Source organism: Arvicola amphibius, chromosome 10 (assembly GCF_903992535.2).
Source record: "Arvicola amphibius chromosome 10, mArvAmp1.2, whole genome shotgun sequence".
In the NCBI taxonomy this organism is placed as follows: Eukaryota; Metazoa; Chordata; class Mammalia; order Rodentia; family Cricetidae; genus Arvicola; species Arvicola amphibius.
In genome coordinates, this window is record NC_052056.1 from 95797650 (window position 1) to 95820602 (window position 22953).

Genomic DNA, 22953 nt, shown 5'->3' on the forward strand with positions numbered 1-22953 from the left:
CCGGCTTGCTCCCCAGCAAGTTCAGCTAGGACTCGGCTCTAACACTGCATTGTGATCCCGCGCAGCACGGCGCCTTCACGGTCTGTACCTGGGTCGCAAAGATTCTAGCTCCCCCGTCTGCTGTCTAGTGAAAGGGCCATCTCCTCGCCTATGCTATTGGTAGACAGAGCCGTCTTTCAGAGAAGAGGCCGGGACAGGTTCCCTTTCCAGGTTCTAATTGGTCATCTTGACAGTCACTCACCTGGATCTAGCTTGCAATTGGTCTTCTTTGAAAGAGGGCCTGACTCTCGGGCTTGTGGTCTCTGAGTCTTTAATCGCTTAAAGTTGAGAGCTGTTGTCCCCGCCTCCTGGGTGGGCCTCATTGGCTCCATCTCTAGCCTCAAGGGTTGTGATTGGATGTCGCCGCGAGGGGCGGGCCGGCCAGAAGCCGCGGCCGTTGGCGAGTGCTCCGCTCTTACCCCTCCCGTCCCTCAGTGGCGTCTAGAGTTGAGAAGCTCCACCCCCTTGGCGCTTCCTGATTGGGCATTTCTAACGCGTCTCTGGCTCATGATTGGTCCGCGGGGTCCCGGACCGTCGTCTCCGCCCTCCAGAGGCGACTACGGCGGCTCTGAGGTGGGGGAGGGGCGAGGAGGGCCGGCCGGTGCCGTCAGTCAGGCAGCGGGAGCCGCCGGGAGCGGATGGCGGCGGCGGTAGCGGGCCCACTCGCCGCCGGGGGTGAGGAAGCTGCAGCTTCAGTCCCCGCGCCAGGGTCTCCTGGTCTACCCGGGAGCCGCAGCGCAGAACGAGCCCTAGAGGAGGCAGTGGCCACCGGGACCCTGAACTTGTCCAACCGGCGTTTGAAGCACTTCCCCCGGGGCGCGGCCCGCAGTTACGACTTGTCAGACATCACCCAGGCTGGTGAGTTGCGCCGGTGCCCAAAGAGAGAAAGAGAGGAGGGGACCCTCACGGGACCGCGACCCTCATTTGCATAGCTCCGCCTCGCGTTCGAATCAGGCCCACCCCTTCACCTGGCAGTCTTGAGTGCTCGCCCCTCGGGATTGGCATCGAGCCTGCGACCTCCCCTCCCCGCTGAAAGAACCGCTGGACAATGAGTTCGCTTCAAGCTTGCACACAACACTTTGGGCCGAGCTCTCTGTGACTTTCCCCTTTATTTGCATACTGCGCACCTGTAGTGGGGCCCCGCCCCTCACCTGGTTGGCTTCTGCAGTCCTAGACCTGATCGGCCCCTAAAGCAAGCCCCCCATTTATAATCTCAATAATCACTGCATTTTGCCTCCTCCTGGTCTTTTCCAACTCCTTTCCACACTCCTCCACCTCGCTCCCAGCAGCCCCAAATTATCTCTTTCCCAAAGGTCGCCCCTAACAACCCTATGTTTTTTCTGCTTTTCCGTATAGTCTCCACAAGTCCCAGACCCTCCCCACTGTCCACCCGAGCCCGACTGTGTGAAAGAAGTGAATCTCCCGCACTAAACTTTCCATCCATTATCCCTGTCCCCTTTATCTTCTTCCTGCCTCTGTGAGGTCACTGTGGAGCCTGTGACCTCATAGGAACCCTAGAATTACCATCTCAGGTTCTGCTTTTCCCTTAGGGGAGGAACTTGAGGCAGTTTGCAGAAAGGAAGGAAATTGGATCTCTTAGTTAGGAGTGCTGACCTCCTGGAGACGCTCCTTCCAGTCCCCGCCCTCAGGATCCCTGTAATCATGCCCCCTCCGCCCTGCTGTGTGTATGTTTGGGATTCCTCTAATCATGTACCCTCTACCCTGTGTCTGTTGCTGGCCAGGCCCTGGGGACTGTACTATGACAGGTGAGTCAGGCTTTCAGCTGCTTTAGGAGCAGCCTATGAACTTGGGCTGGCAGCTGAGGGCGGGGATGAGAACACAGGACTGCATTCCCAGAGCCCCACCCGAGTCTGGGCTGGAGTGCGAGGGCCCCTTCCCCTGCTCCTCTCATCTCCAGGGTCGAGGGATCAAAGAGCGCATTGCTGCAGCAGGTGCCTGCCCACCTGCGGTCACCCCGACTGACCGGGGCACACTCTCCCCTTTCAGCTCTGGAGAGAAAAAGTTTAAATCTGCCTGTGTTTTAATTCTTTTCCCCTATACAGCTGAATGAGTCCTGGGAATGGGTGAGCCCCGAGCCCTTCTTACCCCTCCCAGGTCCCCCCAACCCCCAAGCTCCAGATTGACCTCAGCAGCTGTGTGACACTGGCCGTCTGTTCCCTTTCCCCTCCCCCCTGGCTTGTTTTTTGACAAAGACCAAATGTTTTTCTTTACTTCCTCAGGGCTCTGTCTCAGTGAGTGGACTCTTGGGGGAAAACTACCAAGCACTCCTCGTAGCTCCTCCCAGCTCCTGCCCTTGCCCAGCCTCCTCCTCCAGCATTCCGACTGAGGGTGCAGCTAGGGCTCCCCTGGGTACAGGTTCAATTGTGTGGTAAAGTGGGGAATTCCCAGCCTCCTGAAAGCCTCCCTCTGCCTTCTTCAGTTTCTTCGGAGCCCAGGTTTTAGGCAGGTGGGTTCCATTATGTCCAGCTGTCCTCTGTCTCCTCTCTCCAGCTGGGTACTCCTAACCTGGGGCAGGTGTGTATGTGTGTGTGTGACAGAAGCCCAGAGTTGCCTGGTGCCCTGTCCTCCACATCCCTTGCTCTCCAGCCCAGACCAAGCGCTTCAGCATTGTGCTGCTGAGTTATTCTGAACCCTCTCCTGCTTGTTGTGCCCATGAGTGTTCCCTCTGTGGATGCCCCTAACACCCAAGGGCGGTGTTCCCTTGGCCTACTAGTAGAGAGCTGGGTTGGTTTGGGGGAGGGCAACTTCTAGCAAAGGAGAAGTGTAGATCATTCTCCCACAGACCACATCCTGTGCCCCTGAGCCCTGCCTCCTCCAGCCTGGGCTCCTTCCGCCCCTGACTTCTGCCCCTCTACAGGTCCTTACCCCATCTCAGCGTAGCCTCCACTCCCATGAATACAGGCACACCCACTACCCCCCCCCCCTTACTTATACATTTGTGGGCACAAAGAAAACAGGCAGGTGTCGGGCATGAGTGGAGGACCCGATGCAGGCCTTCTACCCTCTCCGGAACCATTTTTCCCACACTAGCTCTGTCTGTTCACTAGGGCTGGGGCGAGGAAGAGAGCAGTTTGTAGAGCATCAGGCTAATATCCCTTGGGAAACAGATCCTACAAGCCACAACCCAATGGATTGTTTCTGCTCCATTTCCTGTCACAAGATGCGTTTCCTTGGGGAATATTCCCCAGCTTCCCCTCCTCTTAGCTTTTGCCCCTTCTGAAGGAGGGCCCTTAAAGAAGCTCACAACGTCTTTTGCCTGGGATTTCCCCTAAAAGGCCCAGACACCTCCCAAGGCATGCTGAACAGAACAAACAGAAACACAGGCTTCTAGGGGTCTGGTCTGCATCTCTACACTGGAAGGAACCACAGTGCCTCTGGCACTGCCATGAGCCACTGTGAGAGAAGGGGGTGAAGGTCCTCCCTCTGTTCTCACCTTCACTCTTTGCTCTGCTCAAGGTAAATGCAAAGATGCTGAACCTGAGGCCTAGGTCAGAGAGGAAGCAGAGGAAGACTGATGGGGTTGGAAATAGGACAGCCAGCCTGGGGACAAAGGAACCCCAAATGGGAAGAACCTCGAGGACTCTGAGAACCTGGTTCCCAGCCCAGCTTAGCCTACTTCCTTTCCCTCCTAGACTTCCTGAACTTAGACGTTCATAATCCTTTGGGGTTGGATGCTGATGGAAAACTGGCCAAGTGTTAGGGCCTTACTTAATCCCTAGAGCCAGGATATATCTTGTCCTTGATTTTGTCCCTGTGTGGAAAACAGGTTGAAGCTGGGAGGAAGGACTTTCCCTGTGGTCCCCCGAGGTTTCTGTGTTACCCCTTGACCTTTCCTGCCCATCATCTCACTGTTATTTTCAACTTCTCTTCTGTGTGCTGGGATCACATCTAGAGCCTTCTGTGTGCTAAACCCATTGAGTCACAGCCAGCCCTGACCAGGCTCTTTTTTTTTGGTGGGGAGAGGGAGAGTAAGTTCATCGTGTGTATGGAGCCTGCAGAGGATGTCGGGTGTGCTGTTCCCTCACTCTCTACCTGATTGTCTTGAGACAGCATTTCTCTCTGAACCTGGAGCTAGGCCGGCAGCCCACAAGCCCAGTTCATTTCTTCTGACCCCACCCTATCCTCAGCACTGAGGTCACAGTACATACGTGCCCAGCTCTTTACATGTGTGCTGGGATCTGAACTCAGGTCCTCACGCTTGTGTAGTGACTGTACTCCCTCATGGAGCCTTCTCTTCATCCCTCAGACTGTTTTCTCAGGAGCATAACCCCCTCTTGTGACCTTTCACCTCTCCTGACATCTCGGGACATGAGCAGCACAGCGCTATAGAGTGCTGCTACACTGCTGGGAGAGCTCAGCATTTGTCTTAGTTTTGGAATGGGGCGGGGGACAGAGTCAAGTCTAGCTGTCTAGTCCCGAACTCTGGATTCTCTTCTCTCAGCACTCTGATTACTGGAGTTACAGGCGTGAGCCGCCACACGGAGCTTCATTTGTAAATTTAAAAGTAGTGTTTATGGTCTGTCGGTAGCCTCCCAAGTCTGGCCTTCTCTTTGACTTTCTGGTCGTGCTTGTATGTGCTTCAGTGTGTAGAAGGCTTGTCTCCCCAGGGAGCCCACATTTATGATCGTATGTCTATGTATGCACACACCTGTGGAGGCTAGGGGTCAGTCTCAGCTGTTCTGGTGCTACCCACTGCTTGTTTGAGGCAGAGCCTGTTCATTGATCTGGTCACTTGAATCAGCTAGGCTCTCTGGTCAGCTGGCCAGTGAGCACCAGGGAGCCACTGAGCTATGACTCCCCGGTAGTGGGATTGCAAGTGAATACTACCACACTCGCCTTTTTAGCCATGGGTTCTGGGGAATCCAATGCAGGTCCTCACTCTTGTGCGGCGGGCACTTTATCCACTTAGCTATCTCCTCAGCCCTGTGGGCTTGATTCTTTCAGTCAGCGGAGGATAGGGAGCTGGGTAGCTGGTTCAGGGGACACTCAGTCTCTTTGTGCAAGACTGACTCTTTCCTTAGCTCTTTCCTGACCCTTATTTTCCTTAGACTTGTCTCGGAACCGGTTTCCCGAGGTGCCCGAGGCAGCGTGCCAGCTGGTGTCCCTGGAAGGCCTGAGCCTCTACCACAATTGCCTGAGATGCCTGAACCCAGCCTTGGGAAATCTTACAGCCCTCACCTACCTCAACCTCAGGTAGTGGGAACTTATTCTGTAGGCCTCAGAGACCAGAGCTGTGGCCCTGAGCGGTCCTCCTGGTTCCCCAGAGCAGGCCCAGTGCTGGGGTGCCCTGCCTGAGGAGTGAGGCTGCTGCCTTTCTCCCTTTCACAGCCGGAACCAGCTGTCATCTTTGCCACCCTACATCTGCCAGCTGCCCCTTCGAGTACTTATTGTCAGCAACAACAGGCTAGGAGCCCTGCCTCCAGACATCAGCACCTTAGGAAGCCTGCGGCAGCTTGTGAGAATAAAGGGCATGGGCCAGAAGAGGGACTATTGAGCCAGGCTCCAGGGACTTCTGGGGTGGGGGGGGAGCTAGAGAAAGGTAGGAAGCACCCTTGGGAAAAAAGGCTTGGACTAAAGGCAAGTAGCCAGAGAGAAATAGCAGAGCAATTTCTGCTGATTCTAGGCTTATAGTGCCTTCTCTGACCTAGGACGTGAGCAGCAATGAGCTGCAGTCCCTTCCCGTGGAGCTGTGCAGCCTCCGTTCCCTGCGGGATCTCAATGTTCGGAGGAACCAGCTCAGTACCCTGCCTGATGGTAAGGAAGATGAAATCCAGAGGATGGATGAGCTTGTGTGTGCTTTCATCAGCAAGGCTGCTGTACAGGAGATCCATAGATGGGGGCTTCTGACCAGACGGCCACTAACGTTCTCACATTTAGATCAAGTTGCCATGTGGTCAGGTGGTAATAGGGCCCTCTGTGGATTACAAACCGTCTCCTCATCTCACAGAGAGCGGAAGGAGCTCCTGGGGTCTCTGGGCTCTATTTTATAAGGACACTAATCCTCTCTGGACTCCGCCCTCTCGACCTGAATTGCCACCTAGAGGCCCCACTTCCTAGTATCAATCACTTTGAAGGTTATGACTTCAACATATGAAATGGAGGGGCACAAACACTGAATTTGAAATAATGCTGCTCCCTTGGAGAAGTCACAGGCAAGAAGAAATCTTTTTAAAATGACCTTGCCTCGTTGCTCAGTGATTTTCAGTATCTAAAGCAAACAGTAAACAGTGGTATTTGCTCTTGACCATGGCAACCTTCTGAGGCTGGGAAGGCGTGGATTCCTAGTTCTGTTTTTATGTGGGAGCAGGCTAGGAAAGAAGGGTAGGAGGAAAGTCAGTCAGCTGTAGAATCCTAAAGTTGGAATGGACCTTAAGGCCCACCCAACACCCACCTCACCCCAGTAAGAGCTCTCAAAACACTAACCAGGTGATGCTCTTGAATCTCGGGGTGGGGGGTGTCCTGACATGAGTATCTAAGCAGCCCTGTTCAATGGGGGTAATTATGATGTACCAACACTTGATAGTCTCTTTTGGGAAGCAGGCATATCTTCTTGTGCTCAGCCAGCATTGTTCTGGGGTGTGTGCTTCCTGCGTATCAGGTGAGGGGTCTCCCCTACCCCAATAGATGTGACTGAGATCTGAGACCAGCCCTCAAAGGTTTAGTGGCTTCATGGACGAGAGACAGACATTCATAGGGAACTGCTAAAGCAGGAGGCTTGGGAGCCCAGAGAGTGAGAGGGGGCAGCAGGGTGGAGCCTGGGAAGTGACTGACATCCCCCAGAAGCTCAGACATAGCTTACCTTGGAAGAAGGTGGTCCTGGCAGAAGAGCACCAGAGTCAAAGCGTGGAGGCAGTGGGAGCGTGATGTAGCAGGGATGCAGTTAGAAGAACAAACAGGAAGGGTGCATATTTGGTTGTGAAGAACGAGAGTAATGGGCACCCATTTTCCCTGCCTCCTTCTCCCCCTTTCTGCCTCTGCCCTCTGCTTTCCAAGTCCGTTAAGTGTCTTCATTAATTTTCTGTTACTGGAAGAAAATAACTGAAGCTAAGGGATTTTGTTTTGTTTTGTTGAGACAGGGTTTCACTATCTAGCCCTGGCTGTCCTGGAATTCACTCTGTAAACCAGGCTGGCCTGGAGCTCACAGAGATCCTCCTGCCTCTGCCTCCCAAGTGCTGGGATTAAAACCGTGCACCACCACAACCCAGTGGGAATTTTGTTTTTATTTTGTTCTTTGAGAGACGGTCTCTTGTAGTTTAGGCTGGCCTAGAGCTCAGTATGTAGCCAATAATGGACTTGAACCCTGCTTCTCCTGCCTTTACCTCCTGAGTGGTGGGATTCCAGGCATGCACCGCCTTGCCTAGTCCCTGCAGTACTGAGGACCAGACCGATAGAGCTTTATGCATTGCGGGTCAGCATTCCGCCAGCTGAGCTGTATACCAGCACTCATCTTTGTCTTTTGAGACGGGGTCTCCCCAAAGCCCAGGCTGGCCTTTGACTTGTGTGCTCCTTGTGTTTCAGCCCCGAGTGCTGGTGCTGTAAGTGTGAGCCAGCACTGGGGCTTGAGGTCCAAGTCACAGGATTTGTTTAAACACCTACACACCTCTCTATGCAGGTAGCACATGTCTGTGGGTGTCGAGGGCATCACTGGGCACTACAGTTCAAAAGTGCCAGAGAGAAGGCCGCTTCCTGATGGTTCATTAATCCAGGAATCCATCCATGGACTAGCCCGTTCCATTCGTAGAGACAGACCCATGGCCCAGCTACCTCCTGTAGATCCCACCTCTGAACACCATTTTCAGGGATTTGGTGATTATCTAATACCTGAACTTTAGTCATAGTTATAGGGGCATAAATACAGGGAGTTCTTCCTAGAGCCTAAAAGATCCAGGCACATTGCTTCTTGCGTACCAAGGAACAGTGAATCCCAAGACCCTGAGGTGTGTGGAAGATTCATAGAAGACATGGGATTGGAAAACAGCTTCTTGATTGATTGATTGATTGATTGATTGTGGGTTTTTGGGACAGGCTCTTAATGTAGCCTAGGATGGCCTTGAACTGTTATATAGCTGAGGCTGGCTTTGAACTGTGTGCCCTCCTGCACACTGTACCCACCCAACGTCTGCAGTCATGTCTATGTGGTATGGGAGTCTTTTGTGTAGTAATCACCAGTTGGTTTGTGCTTAGCGAAGTATGCACAGTGGATTTCAGTGGGGGCAGGCAGGGGAGGAGGATGCATAGGGCTGAGCAGCAGCTGAAGTAGCCAGGGCTCAGCTCAGATCGGAGTGTGGAGAGGAGCAGGTCATCTCTGGGAAATGAGCTGAGCCAGCCAGGGTGGAGGCTGTGATGGAGTGACTGGCTGGTCAGAGTCAAGGGCAAGGGAGAGAACTCAAGACCTTGACCTGGGCTTCTCCTAACTCTCCCCTTGCCCAACCCTAGAGCTGGGGGACCTTCCTCTGGTCCGCCTGGATTTCTCCTGTAACCGTGTCTCCCGCATTCCGGTCTCCTTCTGCCGCCTCAGGCACCTGCAGGTCATTCTGCTGGATAGCAACCCCCTACAGAGTCCACCTGCCCAGGTAAAGTGCAGCCTGGGTGAATTTGAGGACAGTGATGTTGTTAGCATAGGAGGGTCCAGTAAGGCCTGGGGAGCCACCTCATTCTTACGCAGGTGCCCCTCACACAGATCTGTCTGAAGGGGAAGCTTCATATCTTCAAGTACTTAACGATGGAGGCTGGACGGCGAGGAGCTGCCCTTGGGGACCTGGTCCCTTCCCGTCCCCCAAGTTTTAGTCCTTGGTAAGGCCCTTGATAAGGGGAAGGAATCCCCTTCTTGGGACCAGAGACCATTCCTGGATTCTAGTGGGAGGGTAGGGGTGCTGCCAGCCTGGGACTGATGAGGTCTCCCTGCTGCTCCAGCCCTGCAGAAGACTTATTTCCGGGACGTCGATATGATGGTGGCCTGGACTCAGGCTTCCATAGCGTTGACAGCGGCAGCAAGAGGTGGTCAGGAAATGAGGTAAGGACCTCTTTTTAAAGGACATTTGGGAATGTCATCACTGGGAGGGTCTTGGTACTGGGGACCCTGTACCTAATACCTTTTAAGAGGTACCTCCCAGTAAGAGGTCATGGTGGGACTCCTCCCTACTATCCCCAAAAGGCTGGCTCTCTACCTGACCCCAGTCTGAGACTCTGCAGGCTTGAACCCATGTGGTCCTCAGCCCTGCAGAGCCCATGTCCCATCTCTGCCTCTCTGCCTTCAAGTCCACAGATGATTTCTCAGAGCTGTCATTCCGGATCTCAGAGCTGGCCCGGGAGCCCCGGGGGCCTAGACAACAGAGGGAAGATGGCTCTGGTGGGCAAGGGAGTCTGCCCAGGAGGGTGAGGGGTGAGTGTGGGCCTGGAAGCCCCCTCCTGCTTGCTCACTGACGTACCCTTGCCTTGCAGGCGATGGAGACATGGAGCAGATTGACTTTATCGACAGCCATGTTCCCGGGGAAGATGAAGAGCGGAGTGCAGCTGAGGTGAGGACCCAGTTATGTTCCTTGTCCAGGGGAAGGGCACTGAATAAGGAAGTCACTGCAAACTGGGGCACCAGCCTTCTTCAGCCTCTGCTGGTCTCTCTTCAGGAGCAGCTGCCTTCTGAAATAAGCCCCGGAGCAGGAGATGTGGAGAGGATGTGGAGCAGCAGGTATTCCAACCCCCACGCTCACACACCTGCTCCATACTCAGCAGCCCGCAGACCTCCCCTTCACCTGACGAAGGTCTCTCTTGCCCTGTCTTCTGCCAGGCGGGAGGAGCCTGCAGGGGAGGAGAGGCGGCGTCCAGACACTTTGCAGTTGTGGCAGGAGCGGGAGCGGCGGCAGCAACAGCAACAGAGTGGGGGATGGGGATCCCCCAGGAGGGACAGGTGAGGGCCTGGGGCTGCTGCACAGCAGGCAGATGCAGACTTCTCCATCTCTGTTCTTCTGAATGTGTGGCCTGACTGCAGAGCTCATGCCTGCCTGCCTGCTTCTTCCAGTGTCCTGAAGCGGGGGATCAGAGCCGCGGGTGCTTCGGCCTCATCCACGCAGGCCACCTCCAAGTAGGTGTCCTCCCAAGATCCATTTCCCTACGCCTTCCTCATGGCCTTCTCTGAGCCCCTTCTTTTCCTTCAGTGGCCCACCGAAGTCCAGTGCTACCCAGCTGGGAGTTTCAGGGGGGCAGGGAGTTCCCACACCATCCCCCATCTCCCAGGACTCCATTCCATCATCTGGACCAGGTAGGACAGTGTTCTAGGTGGTGGCTTGGGGGTGCTTGGGACATAGAGGCCTGAAGGAAGAGCAGGTCACTGAGAGGATGTCTCTCTCGCCTGTCCCTGGCTTCCCCCCACCACCTCTCCCCCGTGACAGCTCCTGTTCCCAGGCCACTGGGCTCCATTCAGAGACCAAACAGCTTCCTCTTCCGTTCATCTTCTCAGAGTGGCTCAGGTGAGTCTTTGTCCTTCTGGCACTAACCTCAGGACCCCTGTCTCTTGGGACTTGTGTCTCTCAGGGTGTTGTCCCTTTTCATGGAGACTCTACAGGCAGGAGGTGGTATTGATACAAGACTGTTGAAAGCTGGCTCCAAAGTTTATCCGTGAAGCAAAACTATCCCTATCCTCCTTTTCCTCCTAGGTCCTTCCTCTCCGGAGTCAAGTTTGAGATCTCGGCCATTTCCTCAGATTGTAGACGAGAAGGAACTGATTTCCCAACTTCGCCAGGTGAGCGGAGTGAGATCTATGTAGGCAGAGGCCTGACCCAGCCTGGCACCTCCTTCCCCTTTCTTTCCTCAGGACCCTTCTTTCTTGCCCTAGAACTGTCATCAAGGAGGGGAAGGGATGGAATGAGCTCCCTGCTGACCCTACCTGCTCCTCCTATCTCTGCCTCCAGGTCCTTGAGTCACGGCTACAGCAGCCCCTGCCTGAGGACCTGGCAGAGGCTCTAGCCAATGGGGTCATCCTCTGCCAGCTGGCCAACCAGCTGCGGCCTCGCTCTGTACCGTTTATTCATGTGCCCTCACCTGCTGTGGTCAGTGAGAGCCGGGAGGAGGAGGAGGGGATGGGACAGGTGTGTGACTCTGCCTGTGCAAACTCTTCATCCTCCTCCACCTCCAGCCAAAGCTCAGTGCCCTCAAGTCTCGGAAGAACGTGGAAAGTTTCTTAGAAGCCTGTCGAAAAATGGGTGTGCCTGAGGTATGGGGCCTGCTCTTTGCTCTGGGAGATGTTGGTCTCTAGGGCTCAGCTGAATAGCGTGCATGAGGGGCGGAGCTCCATCCACAGGGGTATCTAATTCTACAGAGAGCATGCATCCTGGGCCCACCCCTCACAGCTCCTGCCTCCCTGTCCTGCATGTCTGCATGTCGGTACCGCTCTGGCTGTGCTCCTGGTTTGTGAGGGAGGGTGGGAAGGTCTGTGGCTTGACGCTGCTAACATCTGTGATTTGTCCTTGTCCATCTGCCCTGCCCTCCCTTCCCAGGCTGACCTGTGCTCGCCCTCGGATCTCCTCCAGGGCACCACCCAGGGACTGCGGACCATACTGGAGGCTGTGGTCCTGGTGGGGGGCCGGGCCCCTCTCCCAGCGCAGCCCTCCTCTGGTCTGGCTGGCTTCCTCCTCTTCTACGTGGCCTCCATGCTGCTGCTCTATGTCGTCTGCACTCGGCTCCTGGGCTCCTAGGCCGACGTTGCCCCTCCCTTCCCCGCCTTCTATTTATAAGTCCTGATCAACCATGTTCCCACCGGTGGTGCCTTCAGCCCTACCAAAGACACTAGTGTACCCCACAAACACTGACCTCAGAAGCCCCACTCTATGCCCACAGCAGCCCTCTCCTCCACTAGTGCTGAGGGTGCCTTCCTGTCCTCCCTTAGCCCCTCTGTCCCCCAGAGGATGACAGACCTTGGCTGTTTCCCTTCTCTCCTCTCTCCCCCTACTGGCTGCTATGGGGGAGCTAAATTATCTCTATTTTGTAGAGAGAATTCTATATTTGTAGGGGATGTGGGCCCATTATGGGCCTTGGCTCTGTGTATAAACTGTATAGACCGTCTCTTCCGTGTGTGCTTATGTGAGCTCCTGCTGCAGCCAGGCTTTGTCCTGCCTGGGCTCCATGTATGTCAGTCTGCCTGTACAGCATTTCCCTTTGGAAATGACAGACCCCTCCTGCCCCTGAGCCTTCTGTGTTGCTTCCATGTGTCATTTGCCCCCAGGCATGGGGCAGTGTCTACCAGAAGCGCCCCCACCCCCACCCTGACCCCGCCAACCTTGCTTGGGGAATGCCAGAGGAAAACTTAACCTGGGCCCCTCCCCCCAGGAGTCCCTGTGCCAGCCCCACCACATCCTGGAAGAGGAGGGGGCCCCTGGAAGGGGCCTCCCTCAGATCGCTGCTGTCCTTCACGCCCTTCTGGAGCAGTCGTAGGGGTAGAGGTTGGGGCTTTTGGCCCCAGCTCCCACTGGACCTGACCTGGGAACAGATGACACCTGGGCCCTGCCAATTAACAAGGACTTGGTGACCACGGCCCTGTGTGTAGCACTGGGCTTGCGTATCCCCCTGCCCTTGGACTGCTTCGAGTGCAGCCCCTGGTCAGGGTGAAGAGTGTTGTGTCAAACACAATAAAGAAAAGCCCAAAGGCCTGTAGGCTGGCCCTCAGGTGTGTGCCTGTCTGTGAGTGTGCGAGCTTCTTGGGGATCTGGGTCCTCTCGGTGGGTACCAGGGTAGACCGTGATGTTGGTGATTTTCCCGTGCTGGGTAGAGGGGCTGTAAGGGCGCAAGTGCCCCGTGGCTCTGCCGCCAGGGGGAGCCCTTGAGAAGCTGGCAGGAGCGCACCACGTGGCTGTAGAAACTGGCGCGCAGGCGTCGTGGCGACACCTCTGAGGTAGCTAAGACTTGGGCGCCTATGTAGTCAGGACCACACGCGGGCACAGTGGTGGGTGTTGCCCGGCGCTCCACCAGGCACAGAATGTTGCCCTGGCTTGGGCCGTGGGGCTCAGGCCGGGAGGAGGCCACAGAGGAGTCAGGCCTCTCCACGGGCAGTGACCACGGTGGGGAATGGAGCTCTGGAGAGGAAACCACGGAAGAGCCAGGAGCGCCCGTGCCGGACAGGTGAGGGCCTGGTGTGGGCCGCTAGGAGGCGGCACGGGCGCTTTCCGAAACTGAGAAAATCCCCGAGGTCGGTGCCGGAATTGGGTTGCTGGCTCTGTGACTGACTCAGGTCAGCCCTGGGAAGTGGAAGAGCATGTCCTTCCCTTCACACAGCCCACAGCCCCAGGCCCTCAGCCCATCTGAGACCGGAAGAAAGCTGCCGCTGGCCTCCAATCATCTGGTTACTGAGCCGACCACGACCACGGAAGCCCCAGGTAGGGACCAGGCCTTGCTGGTTTTACCCACAAGGCCCCAGAGATTCAGAACCTGTTCTAATCTTGTCTCTATCCTTCGTAGTACCTCTTTCTTCCCAGGTGACCTCCCAGGTCACCCCTTCAAGGATGACCCCACTGCCGCTTTTGGATCCCGGCCACGAGGCTAATGTAAGACCTCAGCTGGTGGTGAGTTGGGGATCTGTGGCTCTGTCTCCAGGTAGCAGAGATGCCATAAAAGATGAGCTCAGTCACTTCCTGTTCTCCGCAGGGGACCAGCTGTGGGTCAGGCGTATCCTTGTCCAGCAGGACACTGTGTCATCCTTCCTGGCCTATGTATGATGTCTGGGGCAGGATCCCTACCTCAGGGCATCCAGAAGAAGAGCAAGTGTCCAAGGATACAGGTACTTGGCTCCTCAGCTCAGCTGGGATATTTCTGGGGCAGCAGCTGCAGTAAGGACTAGGATGGGAGGCCGAGGCCACCAAGCTAGCAGGCTCTCCTCCTCAGGGCTCCCCGTGACAAACTATGAAGATGTCTTTCTCTTGGACCCTCTGCTCGCCTGTGGGCAGCGTGTTCCCCTGTACCTGTCCAAGCCCCCTCAGCAGGTAAGAGGGAGCCTCCCTCCAGGCTTCCCTTTCCTCTCCATGCAAGGCGTGGGAAGACAAACTTCCCTTCCTGTTTTCTCAGGCAATGGGCTCTCGGAAGCTGCTGCTCCCACCTGCCATCATGTCCCCTTCTGTGCATCCCTCCTCATCCCAGGCCTGCGCTTCCACCTGGCTGAGCGAGGCAGAGATGATTGCCCTCGCTGGTCTGCTGCAGATGAGCCAGGGCGAGCTGAGCTCTAACTCCTTGGCAAGCCCTCTGACCTCCACCAGCTGCCCAGACCCTGTCTCTGCCTCTGAAGACCCAGGCCCCAACGGTGGCCAGAGCTGTTCTGGAAGCACTGACACATGTCCCACACAGACCCCAGATACCCCCCCTAGTGCCCTCCCTCCATGAGTGCTGGCTTCTCCCCCAGGCTGTTTTGTTGATAATAAACCAGAGTTAGTTTGTGAACCAGGCTCTGTGTAGCAGGTGCCGCAGTTGGGTGTGGGATGTGGAGGCAGGCTGGCTCCTCCATGCCACCACACTTACTTGCCTGCCTGTCCTTCACGTCACCCACCACCTGGGGCAGGGAATCCATCGAGCCGAGACAGTCAGGGTGCAGAACACCTTTAATGGGTGATTGGGTCCACAGGATGTGATGGGCTGTGCTGTAGGAAGCAAGGACTTGGTTGGCTTGGCCAGGCCCAGGGAACAGTCAGGGGAGCTTGACTGGCACCACAGGAGGATGGCTCAGAAGGCCAGGTTGCTGGGGAGCACAAACATGATCCCCGATGCTCCCATCACTTTTGAGCTGGGGCCCTAGGAGTAGCTCTCTGACTTGAAAAAGTTGGGTGAGGATAACTTTGGGCTGGGGGGGGACACAGTGACATCTAGCTGTCAACATCTAGGGGACAGAGCTGTCCAAATTGGGGTGGGGAATCCTCATCTCTGGTTTGGCCACAACTAGCCTGAGACAGATAGGATCTGGGTTTCGTTTGGGAAGGCCCACAACTTCTTAAGGCTTTAGGGTTGGTTTTTTGGGTTGGGGTGAGAGAGGTTCTAGAACTTTCTCTCTCAAAAGAGTCTAAATTCGCTGGCAGAAGTGGCGCACACCTTTAATCCCAGTACTTGGGAAGCAGAGATGGCCAGATCTCTGTGAGTTCAAGCCAGTCTAGTCAACAGAACAAGTTTCAGGACAGGCTCCAAAGCTACAGAGAAACCCTGTCTCAAAAAAAAAAAAAAGGTCTAATTTCTTGGGAGAACCTATTTGTAGGTGGTGTGTGGCTGGAAGTGGCAGCAGGCAAGGGGGCAGCATAGCACCTGACAGGGAACAAGGGGCCTTGGCCCCTTGCGGGAGCCGAGCTGTACACTAGCAACTTTTTCTCTTCTTTTTGTATCTTCCCTGACCATCTCCCAGAAGGTTCTAGAACTTGATGCTGGCATAGCTATGTGGACTCTCCCCAGGGGCTGCTCCAGGCACTTCCAGGGGAGGGACTAGGTCCAAGTCCACGTAGTTGAGGCAGTTGTCCAGGGACCCGGGCTTAGCACCGCTCATGCCTACACAGTCTGGGATGTACATGTAGTCCCCAGATACCTCTGAGAGCTGGGAAGAGCAGGACCGAGCCTCTGTGGGTCTCCATCTGTCCCTAACGCTGCAGGGGGCACCTTGATGGCCCAGCTCAGGCTCCTTGAGCTCGTAGTAAAAAGGCCCCGGTGAGAGTCTGCTCATGGGCATGTACTCTGTGCTCTCACAATCCTGGAGCGATTTGCCAGGAGCTACCCTGGCAGCGGTGGGGGGAAGGCCTGGAGGTGCCATCAGCATGTAGTCACCAACCTCTCCCCCTGCCATGTGCACGTAGTCATCCCTGACTCCCATGGTGATATAGTCCCCGCCCAGATCTAGCCCCTTGCAGGAGGGTGTGGGCCCCATCCTTTCCAAGGTTTTGAGGTAGCCCTGCTTTGCTCTCTCACCCGGGCTTCTTGATTGCACTGCAGAAACAGGGGTTTCATACGGTACCCGGGTAGGGGCTGCAGAAGCACTCTTTGGAGGATCTCCGGACGGTGGCTCATCCTTGCCACTGACTGCACTGCTCCCCAGCCTCTTCATGGCAGCCAGGACGGTCTCATGGATGTTTTGGGCTATCACTGCATCAGGCGCCTGCATCCACAGCTCCCCGGGACCCGTGGGCGCTGAGCGCCCGAGTTCCAGGAAGAAGAACGAGTCTGCATGGCCGCAGCGGCGCACACTGAGCAAGGATAGGCGCAGGGCCGGTGGTGGTGATGCCCGACTGTCTCTGGAGCCTTTGCTTCCTGGCTTCCGCAGGAGGCTTAGAGCCCCAGAACCTAGGCACAGGCGATAGGTGCCGCTACTCAGGCCTGGTGCTCGCCCCAGTCCCTTGGACCGCAGTGTCACAGGCCAGACGTCCTGGAACGGGGCAAAGATCCAAGACTCGGGGGCCTCTTGGGGACTGAGACCTGGAGAGAATGGATAGGCAAGTCACTGAGAGGCAGGGGTTGGGGTCACCGTGTCCCAAGAAACCAAGACGTGAAACAAAGCTCAAAATTTGAACCTTTGGTGATCTGGGGGAGACGAGTTTTGGATAAGCTAAGTCGGCAACCCCCTGCCTTCCCTGTGTCCCAGGGCTCACCCATAGCAGTGGCAGCAGCTGCAGCGGCAGAGGCGCGCACCTCCAGCAGGGCGCTGTACCATGCTTGCTGCTCCGCTTCGCTGGCCGCCGCTACGCCCAGGCTGCTGTCGCTGGTATAGACGACGATCAGGTGGCGCTGGCGGGCATCCGCACGCTTGCTGATAGTGCAGGCGCCTTCCAGGCTCACGCTGCGCCGGGGTCGAGGTGGGCGGCAGCCGCTGGCGAGGAACTTCTTTTCGCTCTCGTAGCACTCCAGGCGCGGAGGGTCGGCGCGCAGAACGAAAAAGCGGCGGCGCTGGGACTTTTGCTTCCGCAGGTGGCCACAGAGCCGCACGTCGGGTGGGCAGGGCCAGGGAAATGGTGGGCCAAGTGACGCGTCGGTGGACTCGGCCCCGGGGGAGACTGTAGGACCCCTACCTGCCGGATTCATCTCCAACCAAAGGCAATCAAGTGCCCTGGGCAGGACTGATTTGGATAGGTCTAGTCCCCTGAGCCACCACCAGCTTGGGACGAGTAGCAGAGACCTGGGAGATGGCAACCGTTCTAGCTACCCTGCATCTCCCCACGCCCTCTCCCGACTTGAAGTGAGCAAGGAGCCCGTACTCAAGCGTCCCAGTGGCCAGTGACACCAGGACTCCTAGATCTAAGGAAGGCTGACCCAGCTGGGTCAACCTCAGTCGGGTCAGCCTCCCTGTTAGAATCTCCACCCCTTCAAGTTAACCCTCCCACGCCCGAGTGCAGGAATTGAGTTAGGGACTCATAGGCTAGAGTAGGAATCCTCACCGCTGGGACCAAACTTTCATAGGGGCGGGGAGTGGGGGGGTGTCTCCACCAATCAGCTGACTGGATATGGGGGTGGAGGAGTACCGCCAGGGGCAGCCTGGGGCAATCCCGAAAGCCAGAAAGCCAGGGTGCTGCAGCAGCTGTGGTTAGCAGTGATGGGACTGGTAATTAGAAGAACGGCTTAGCCGGCCATCCTGACAGCAGCCACGCCGCTCAGCCTCTACCCTTAGGTCCTCAGTGTCCCTCTCCTTCCCACCCAGAGGTGATTTTTGTGCCTTTGCACACTCAGGGAACTTGGCTGCTGAACACTGTGCAGAGGTTCTGACAGCGGTTCCTCAATGAGTTTGGCGCGACGGATATCCCAGGATAGGGAAACTAGTATACTGATCCCCGGTCCCGAGCTGTACCGTACCCTCCAGATTCCCATGCATCCAGGTAGCAACAGAGACACGCGAAAGAAGAGGTCATTTCTCAGGGACACCTTCCAAGTGCCCCTCACCGCTTTGGAGCCGAACAGCTGACCTGAACCTGATGGTGGCTGTGTTCACAGAAGCCCGGATTCTGTGGCAGATGCCTCATGACCCTTTGCATCCTGAGACTTTTGGGAGGGGTCAGAGATCAGACTGAGTGCACATGCTTGTGGAGGCCAGAGGACAACCTCAAGCGCTATCCCCTTGTTTCTGAGACAGGCTCACTGGCTTGGTACTCGACTAGTATATTAGGCTAGCCGGCCAGGAGGCCCCAGGGATCTGTCGGACTCCACTTACCCTGCACTGGAATTACAAGGGCATACTACTACACCCAGCTTTTAAAATATTTGTTATGTGTATAACCAGGTTGCCTGACTTTTGGAAGTTGGTTCTTGCCTTCCATCCAATTGACGCAGGGTCCCTTTGTGCCCCTGTGCTGCTGTGTACTCCAGGCATGCTGGCCTGGGATCTTCAAGGCTGGTTAGTGGTAGCCCTGGCTGTCCTGGAACTCTGTAGACTAGGCTAGTCTCGTACTTAAGAGATGCACCTGCCTTTGCCTCCTGAGTGCTGGGATTAAAGGTGTGGACCACCTCTGGCTGGCTAGTGCTCATCTATCTTGCTAAAGGAGTACTGGGATTACAAAGCATGCCGTGATCCCCACTCTTTATGTGGACTCTGAGGATCAAGCAGGCCATCGGGTTTGCACGGCAAGCATTTACCATCTGAGCTATGTCCCCAGCCTCTTGGATATTTTGTTCTTCTGGGGGTGGGAGCGGCACGGCACTTTTTGTCAAAGCTTAGTTGACAACTAGTGGTGCCCAAGCAGACATGGTGACTCCCTAATGCTGTGGCAATCAAAATCTCTGTGAGGGAAGCTGAAGGTCTAGAGAAAAGGCTAGGCCGTGGGACCCTGTTGGGGTACTTGGGGGAGGGGCTCCCTCAGGTAAGGCACCCATATAACAAGTAAACAGAAGCAGGGGAACGTGGGTCTTTTTCTCAGGCTAGTCCAAGGGTGGCCCAAACAGAGGTTCATGCCCATTTGTAACCTGGGATAGCGGGGAGCTCACTTGCCCTGATCATGAAGCTGGGCCTCGTTAGGCACCTTTCCAAACACCGCATTGATAGCAATTAGCTAATACCATCATCATACATACGGGCACCTAGTACCTGAGGCCTGCCCCAGGGGCTTCCCAGCCTGCCAGAGCCCCACCCAGGCAGGGCTGAAAGAAATGCTCAAAGTTCAGTTGGCAGGCCCTGGAAGATGGCCTTGTGTGTGGGTAAAGCATTTGTGCAAGTTTGATACTTGAGCTGGGTCCTCAGGATGCCCCCAAAGCTGGACGTGGTCACACACAACTGTAACCCCAGAGCCCCCAGTGGGACGCGCAGTGGGGACCCCAGCTCTCTAGCCAGTTAGCGAGCAGGACTCCATGGCAAAGGAAAGAGTCTCACTCCCTCAGGACTGAAGCTGTCCAGGAAGGGTCTTTCCCTATCTTCTTCCTGATCCCTGAGCCTGGTCATCTCGCAAACATCTGTCCTTGTGAAATCACAGCTGCTGTCACAGACGGCTCTAAACACTCTGTCACTCAGCCCTGGGGTGCTGGGTAAAAGACAAAGCAGGAAACAACAGCCACCCGAGCACCCGGGGTATAGACTAGCAAGAACAAGGGGACGGAAGCCAGGTGACTTGGTCTGTTGAGTACCAGGGAAAGCCTGGCTTATCTCAAGTTGTCATAGCAACAACTCCGCTCTTGGTACTACTTAAGCACAGTATTTTATAGTCTGAAACCCCAGCAACCCAGGAAGTGGCATATTTAGGCCTTTGCTAGGTTGGGGGCACATGACGTCTATGGAAGACTTTTGTTAGCAGGGGTAGGAGTCCATTTAGTAGGGGCTGTGGATGGTCCCTGTGAAGGCTTATTCTTTGGGTGTGTGTGTGGACAGGAGTGGGGGTGGACGGGTGGGGATGGGGGTATGGGACCAAGCTATACAGTGAGCTCCCTCAATCATCCTACCTTCTAGCTCTCACAGGGAGGAAATTCCAGAGGTTCAGCTTCTGCTTTGTTACCCACAGAGGCTGCCCATGGCTGACAGACAGACCTGAGCCAGAGAGGGCTGTCACGTGCATGGTACGGATAGAGCATTGGCCAGGGCCCGTACAGAGAGGACCTGGCCAGAGTGTATGAGTCAAATGCATTGTTCCCGTCTGTGTGTGTGATGTGTGCACGTGCTTGCGCGCACACACGTCTGGATTCACAGCAGTCAGGTGAGGCTGTATGAAGAAGGCAACACACCCCATCAGGGGTGCCTCCGTTTTTCTGCCATTGGTCTGAGGTTAGATGGATGAGGGTGCTGGGCCCTTCCTTGCCAAGGACAATGGTTCAGCCCCAGCCCATGCCCAGGGAATGTTTGAGGCTGACTCCAGGCAGATTCTCAGCCCAGTCATCCAGCCCTGCCCAGAACGCTGGCCAGGGTCCATGTCGGACAGGACAGGACGGAGGGATGGCGGCTAGGAGGTCCTGGGATAAGGCACAGTGTGACTTTACACAGAGGGCAAACGGGGCCTCGCTTTAGGGCCTTTTAAAACTCAAGTGATCTGGAGCCAGAGCCAGGGAAGCCGGGTAAAATAAGCTTGGGACTCCTGGCTTAAGGCAGAATGAGGGGAAAGGGAAGCACACACCCGGAGACGTGGCTCTTTCGGGAGTGTGCTTGCCCAGCATGTGAGAAGCCTGGGCCTGATCCCGGGCACCTCGTAAACCTGTGTGGTAAGTGCATCAAAAATCCAGTCATACTTGGTTACCCAGTGAGTTTGAGGCCATCCCAGGCTATGTAGTGAGTTCCAGGCAAGCCAGGGTTACACAGCGAGATCCTGGCTCAAAACCACCACCACCACCACCACCACCAGCAGCAGCAGCAGCAGCAAGAAGGACAGCCTGGCATGGGTCGTGGGGGGGCGGTACACACCAGGAACCTTAGCTCCCAAACACTAAGGATAGCCTAAGCTACACACGGTTGGTGCTGGTGGGGTAGGGTGATACTAAAGATGATCCCCCCCCCCCAAAAAAAAAATCAGAAGGGAAAACAGTAAATACGGAAAAATCTGGTACAAAGGCTAGGGGCCAGCTGGATGACCTCTCTCCTCCCCCCTCCCAAGAGGGGGAAGGAGGGAAGAGGCTAGGCTAGTAAGAAACTGTGAGGGACTGAATCTTGTTGCAAAGAGGGAAGGCCAAGCCTGGCTTAGCAAATAGCAGGAGCTAGAAATCTTTCCAGAAAAATCTATAAAGCAAAGAAACTGATAACCTAATTCCACATCCCTTTGCCAGTCCCTGCGGAAGGCCCAGAGAATTCCTAAGAAAGAACAGTTTAAAGGGCCAGGAACTCTTGGCTGAGGTCTGCAGGGAGGGGCTTGCGCAGGCCTCCAGGGGTAAACAGCAAGGCCAAGGCCTAGCTCTCTTCTCCGCTGGAGGCAGTATTTATCCCCTGCGAACACCTGGCTGCCGACACCACAGCCCCAGGTAAGGAACTGCTGGAGGTGCCGAGGACACTATGGGGTGGGGGTGGGGTCCTGTTTACTCACAAATCCACCTCCCTGTGGCGCCCGCCTACCTGCCTGCCCCGTGGCCACGGGGCTCCAACCCCAGATGGGGACCCTCACCCATCCCGGACTCTCGCTAACAGGATACACAGTTCAGCCTCCGGTAGAGGTCACATGTTTTTCGGCCCAGGCACTGCAGATCGGAAGAGCCAAGTCAAGGATCAGTCGTGTTGACTGACCTGTGTCCACTCCAGCTGGCACAAAGCAAGACACCGAGAGCCACTTTTTTTTTCTTTTTTTTTTTTTGGTTTTTCGAGACAGGGTTTCTCTGCAGCTTTTTTAGAGCCTGTCCTGGAACTAGCTCTTGTAGACCAGGCTGGCCTCGAACTCACAGAGATCCGCCTGCCTCTGCCTCCCGAGTGCTGGGATTAAAGGCGTGCGCCACCACCGCCCGGCTTTTTTTTTTTTCTTTCAAATGCAGACTTTTCCAACATTGCCTCCAAACAAAGCTTTGGTGCAGATCTTTGGGAGCAGTGGGAGGAATGTGGAGGAAGAAAAGAACAAACGCCCCAGCCAATCCCAGACCTTCCACTGGAAAAACCTAGGCCCTGGGCACTCTTCGTGTGTGTGTGTGTGTGTGTGTGTGTGTGTGTGTGTGTGTGTTGTGGAGAATGAGGACACTTGGTTGTCCTTCCTCTACCCCTTGGGCTCCAGGTTTTATTATCCAGGCACAGACGGTTATGCTATTCCTCAAGTTTGCAGGAGAATCCTACTCTACCACTATGCTCTCCCACTGAGCCACACCCCAGCCCCTCACTGGGGGATTCTAGGCAGGGGCTCTACCACTGAGCCACACCCCAGCCCCTCACTGGGGGGTTCTAGGCTGGGGCTCCACCACCCAACAATATCCTGAGCCCTCTTTTTTACTTCTTACCTTTGAGATAGAGTCTTGCTAAATTGCCAGACCAGCCTTCAACTCACTCTCTAGTCCAGGCTAGCTTTGAACTCCTATCTCAGTCCCTCAAATTCTAGGATTACAGGCCTGCGGCAAGCCCAGCTCCATACCCGAGTTAAAGGGTTGTTTGGGAGAGGAAGAATGACTGGGTGTCTATCTGTTTACATATGTGTGTGCATATATATATATATATGTATGTATATAATAGGCTATATTAGAAAATTCTCTATTTATAAATATAAAACACTGGTATCCAAACACGACAGGGCTAACTAAAGTGCTTGACAGGAGCCGGGCACGCGTGCTCTGTGGGTAAAGCTTCCGTCCTGAGTGCCAGCACAGGGGCCGCCTGGGAGGGAGGATGAGGGTGGGAAAAGAGGGTGTGGCTGAGCCAGGAAAACAAAAGGACTGGACATGAGAAGCTTCCCAGTCCCAGGACTGTCTGGAGGCTGTCAACACCAAGCCTCATCTTTACCCTACATTCCCGGTGCTGCTTCTATCTGGAGAAGTGAGGCAGCTTTGGAAGCTAGGCCTGGAGCAGCTGCTCCCTGGGGGGGGGGG

General features: G+C 55.6%; 3 protein-coding genes across 5 annotated transcripts; 2 read left to right on the forward strand and 1 right to left on the reverse strand.

Annotated features, from left to right (window-relative positions):
* The first annotated feature begins 641 nt into the window (after positions 1 to 641).
* On the forward strand, positions 642 to 12714 carry Lrch4 (leucine rich repeats and calponin homology domain containing 4). Of its 2 annotated transcripts, none has more exons than XM_038346216.2 (18): positions 642 to 897; positions 5109 to 5253; positions 5389 to 5515; positions 5709 to 5814; positions 8497 to 8633; positions 8741 to 8853; positions 8974 to 9073; positions 9319 to 9409; positions 9502 to 9578; positions 9684 to 9745; positions 9845 to 9964; positions 10076 to 10138; positions 10212 to 10315; positions 10446 to 10523; positions 10710 to 10795; positions 10965 to 11102; positions 11189 to 11266; positions 11550 to 12714. In XM_038346216.2, the coding sequence occupies exons 1-18, from the start codon at positions 678 to 680 to the stop codon at positions 11745 to 11747; spliced, it is 2043 nt and encodes a 680-aa protein (XP_038202144.1). In that variant the 5' UTR covers positions 642 to 677; the 3' UTR covers positions 11748 to 12714. The 2 variants fall into 2 exon arrangements, with proteins under 2 accessions (XP_038202144.1, XP_038202145.1); XM_038346217.1 differs by having other exon boundaries at positions 12379 to 12714.
* Positions 12715 to 12854: 140 nt separating this feature from the next.
* On the forward strand, positions 12855 to 14475 carry Sap25 (Sin3A associated protein 25). Of its 2 annotated transcripts, none has more exons than XM_038346218.2 (6): positions 12855 to 13167; positions 13321 to 13421; positions 13504 to 13607; positions 13690 to 13822; positions 13927 to 14024; positions 14107 to 14475. In XM_038346218.2, exons 1-6 carry the CDS (start codon positions 13025 to 13027, stop codon positions 14416 to 14418), a joined length of 891 nt encoding a protein of 296 aa, XP_038202146.1. In that variant the 5' UTR covers positions 12855 to 13024; the 3' UTR covers positions 14419 to 14475. The 2 variants fall into 2 exon arrangements, with proteins under 2 accessions (XP_038202146.1, XP_038202147.1); XM_038346219.2 differs by having other exon boundaries at positions 13504 to 13589.
* A 139-nt stretch (positions 14476 to 14614) lies between these two features.
* Positions 14615 to 19940, reverse strand: LOC119824895 (insulin receptor substrate 1-like). The gene is made up of 2 exons (XM_038345469.1): positions 16653 to 19940; positions 14615 to 16479 (listed from the first exon to the last, which is right to left on the reverse strand). The coding sequence occupies exons 1-2, from the start codon at positions 17080 to 17082 to the stop codon at positions 15428 to 15430; spliced, it is 1482 nt and encodes a 493-aa protein (XP_038201397.1). The 5' UTR covers positions 17083 to 19940; the 3' UTR covers positions 14615 to 15427.
* Between the last annotated feature and the right edge of the window lie 3013 nt (positions 19941 to 22953).

Bases quoted from the DNA above. Each gene is read 5' to 3' on its own strand.
- Lrch4 (XM_038346216.2), top strand. From the start codon at position 678: ATGGCGGCGGCGGTAGCGGGCCCACTCGCCGCCGGGGGTGAGGAAGCT. The intron at 898-5,108 runs GTGAGTTGCGCC...TATTTTCCTTAG, and splicing joins GTCAGACATCACCCAGGCTG to ACTTGTCTCGGAACCGGTTT. The intron at 5,254-5,388 runs GTAGTGGGAACT...TCCCTTTCACAG, and splicing joins CTCACCTACCTCAACCTCAG to CCGGAACCAGCTGTCATCTT.
- Sap25 (XM_038346218.2), top strand. From the start codon at position 13,025: ATGTTGCCCTGGCTTGGGCCGTGGGGCTCAGGCCGGGAGGAGGCCACA. The intron at 13,608-13,689 runs GTGAGTTGGGGA...TGTTCTCCGCAG, and splicing joins ATGTAAGACCTCAGCTGGTG to GGGACCAGCTGTGGGTCAGG. The intron at 13,823-13,926 runs GTACTTGGCTCC...TCTCCTCCTCAG, and splicing joins GCAAGTGTCCAAGGATACAG to GGCTCCCCGTGACAAACTAT.
- LOC119824895 (XM_038345469.1), bottom strand. From the start codon at position 17,082: ATGAATCCGGCAGGTAGGGGTCCTACAGTCTCCCCCGGGGCCGAGTCC. The intron at 16,480-16,652 runs GTGAGCCCTGGG...CATTCTCTCCAG, and splicing joins AGCTGCTGCCACTGCTATGG to GTCTCAGTCCCCAAGAGGCC.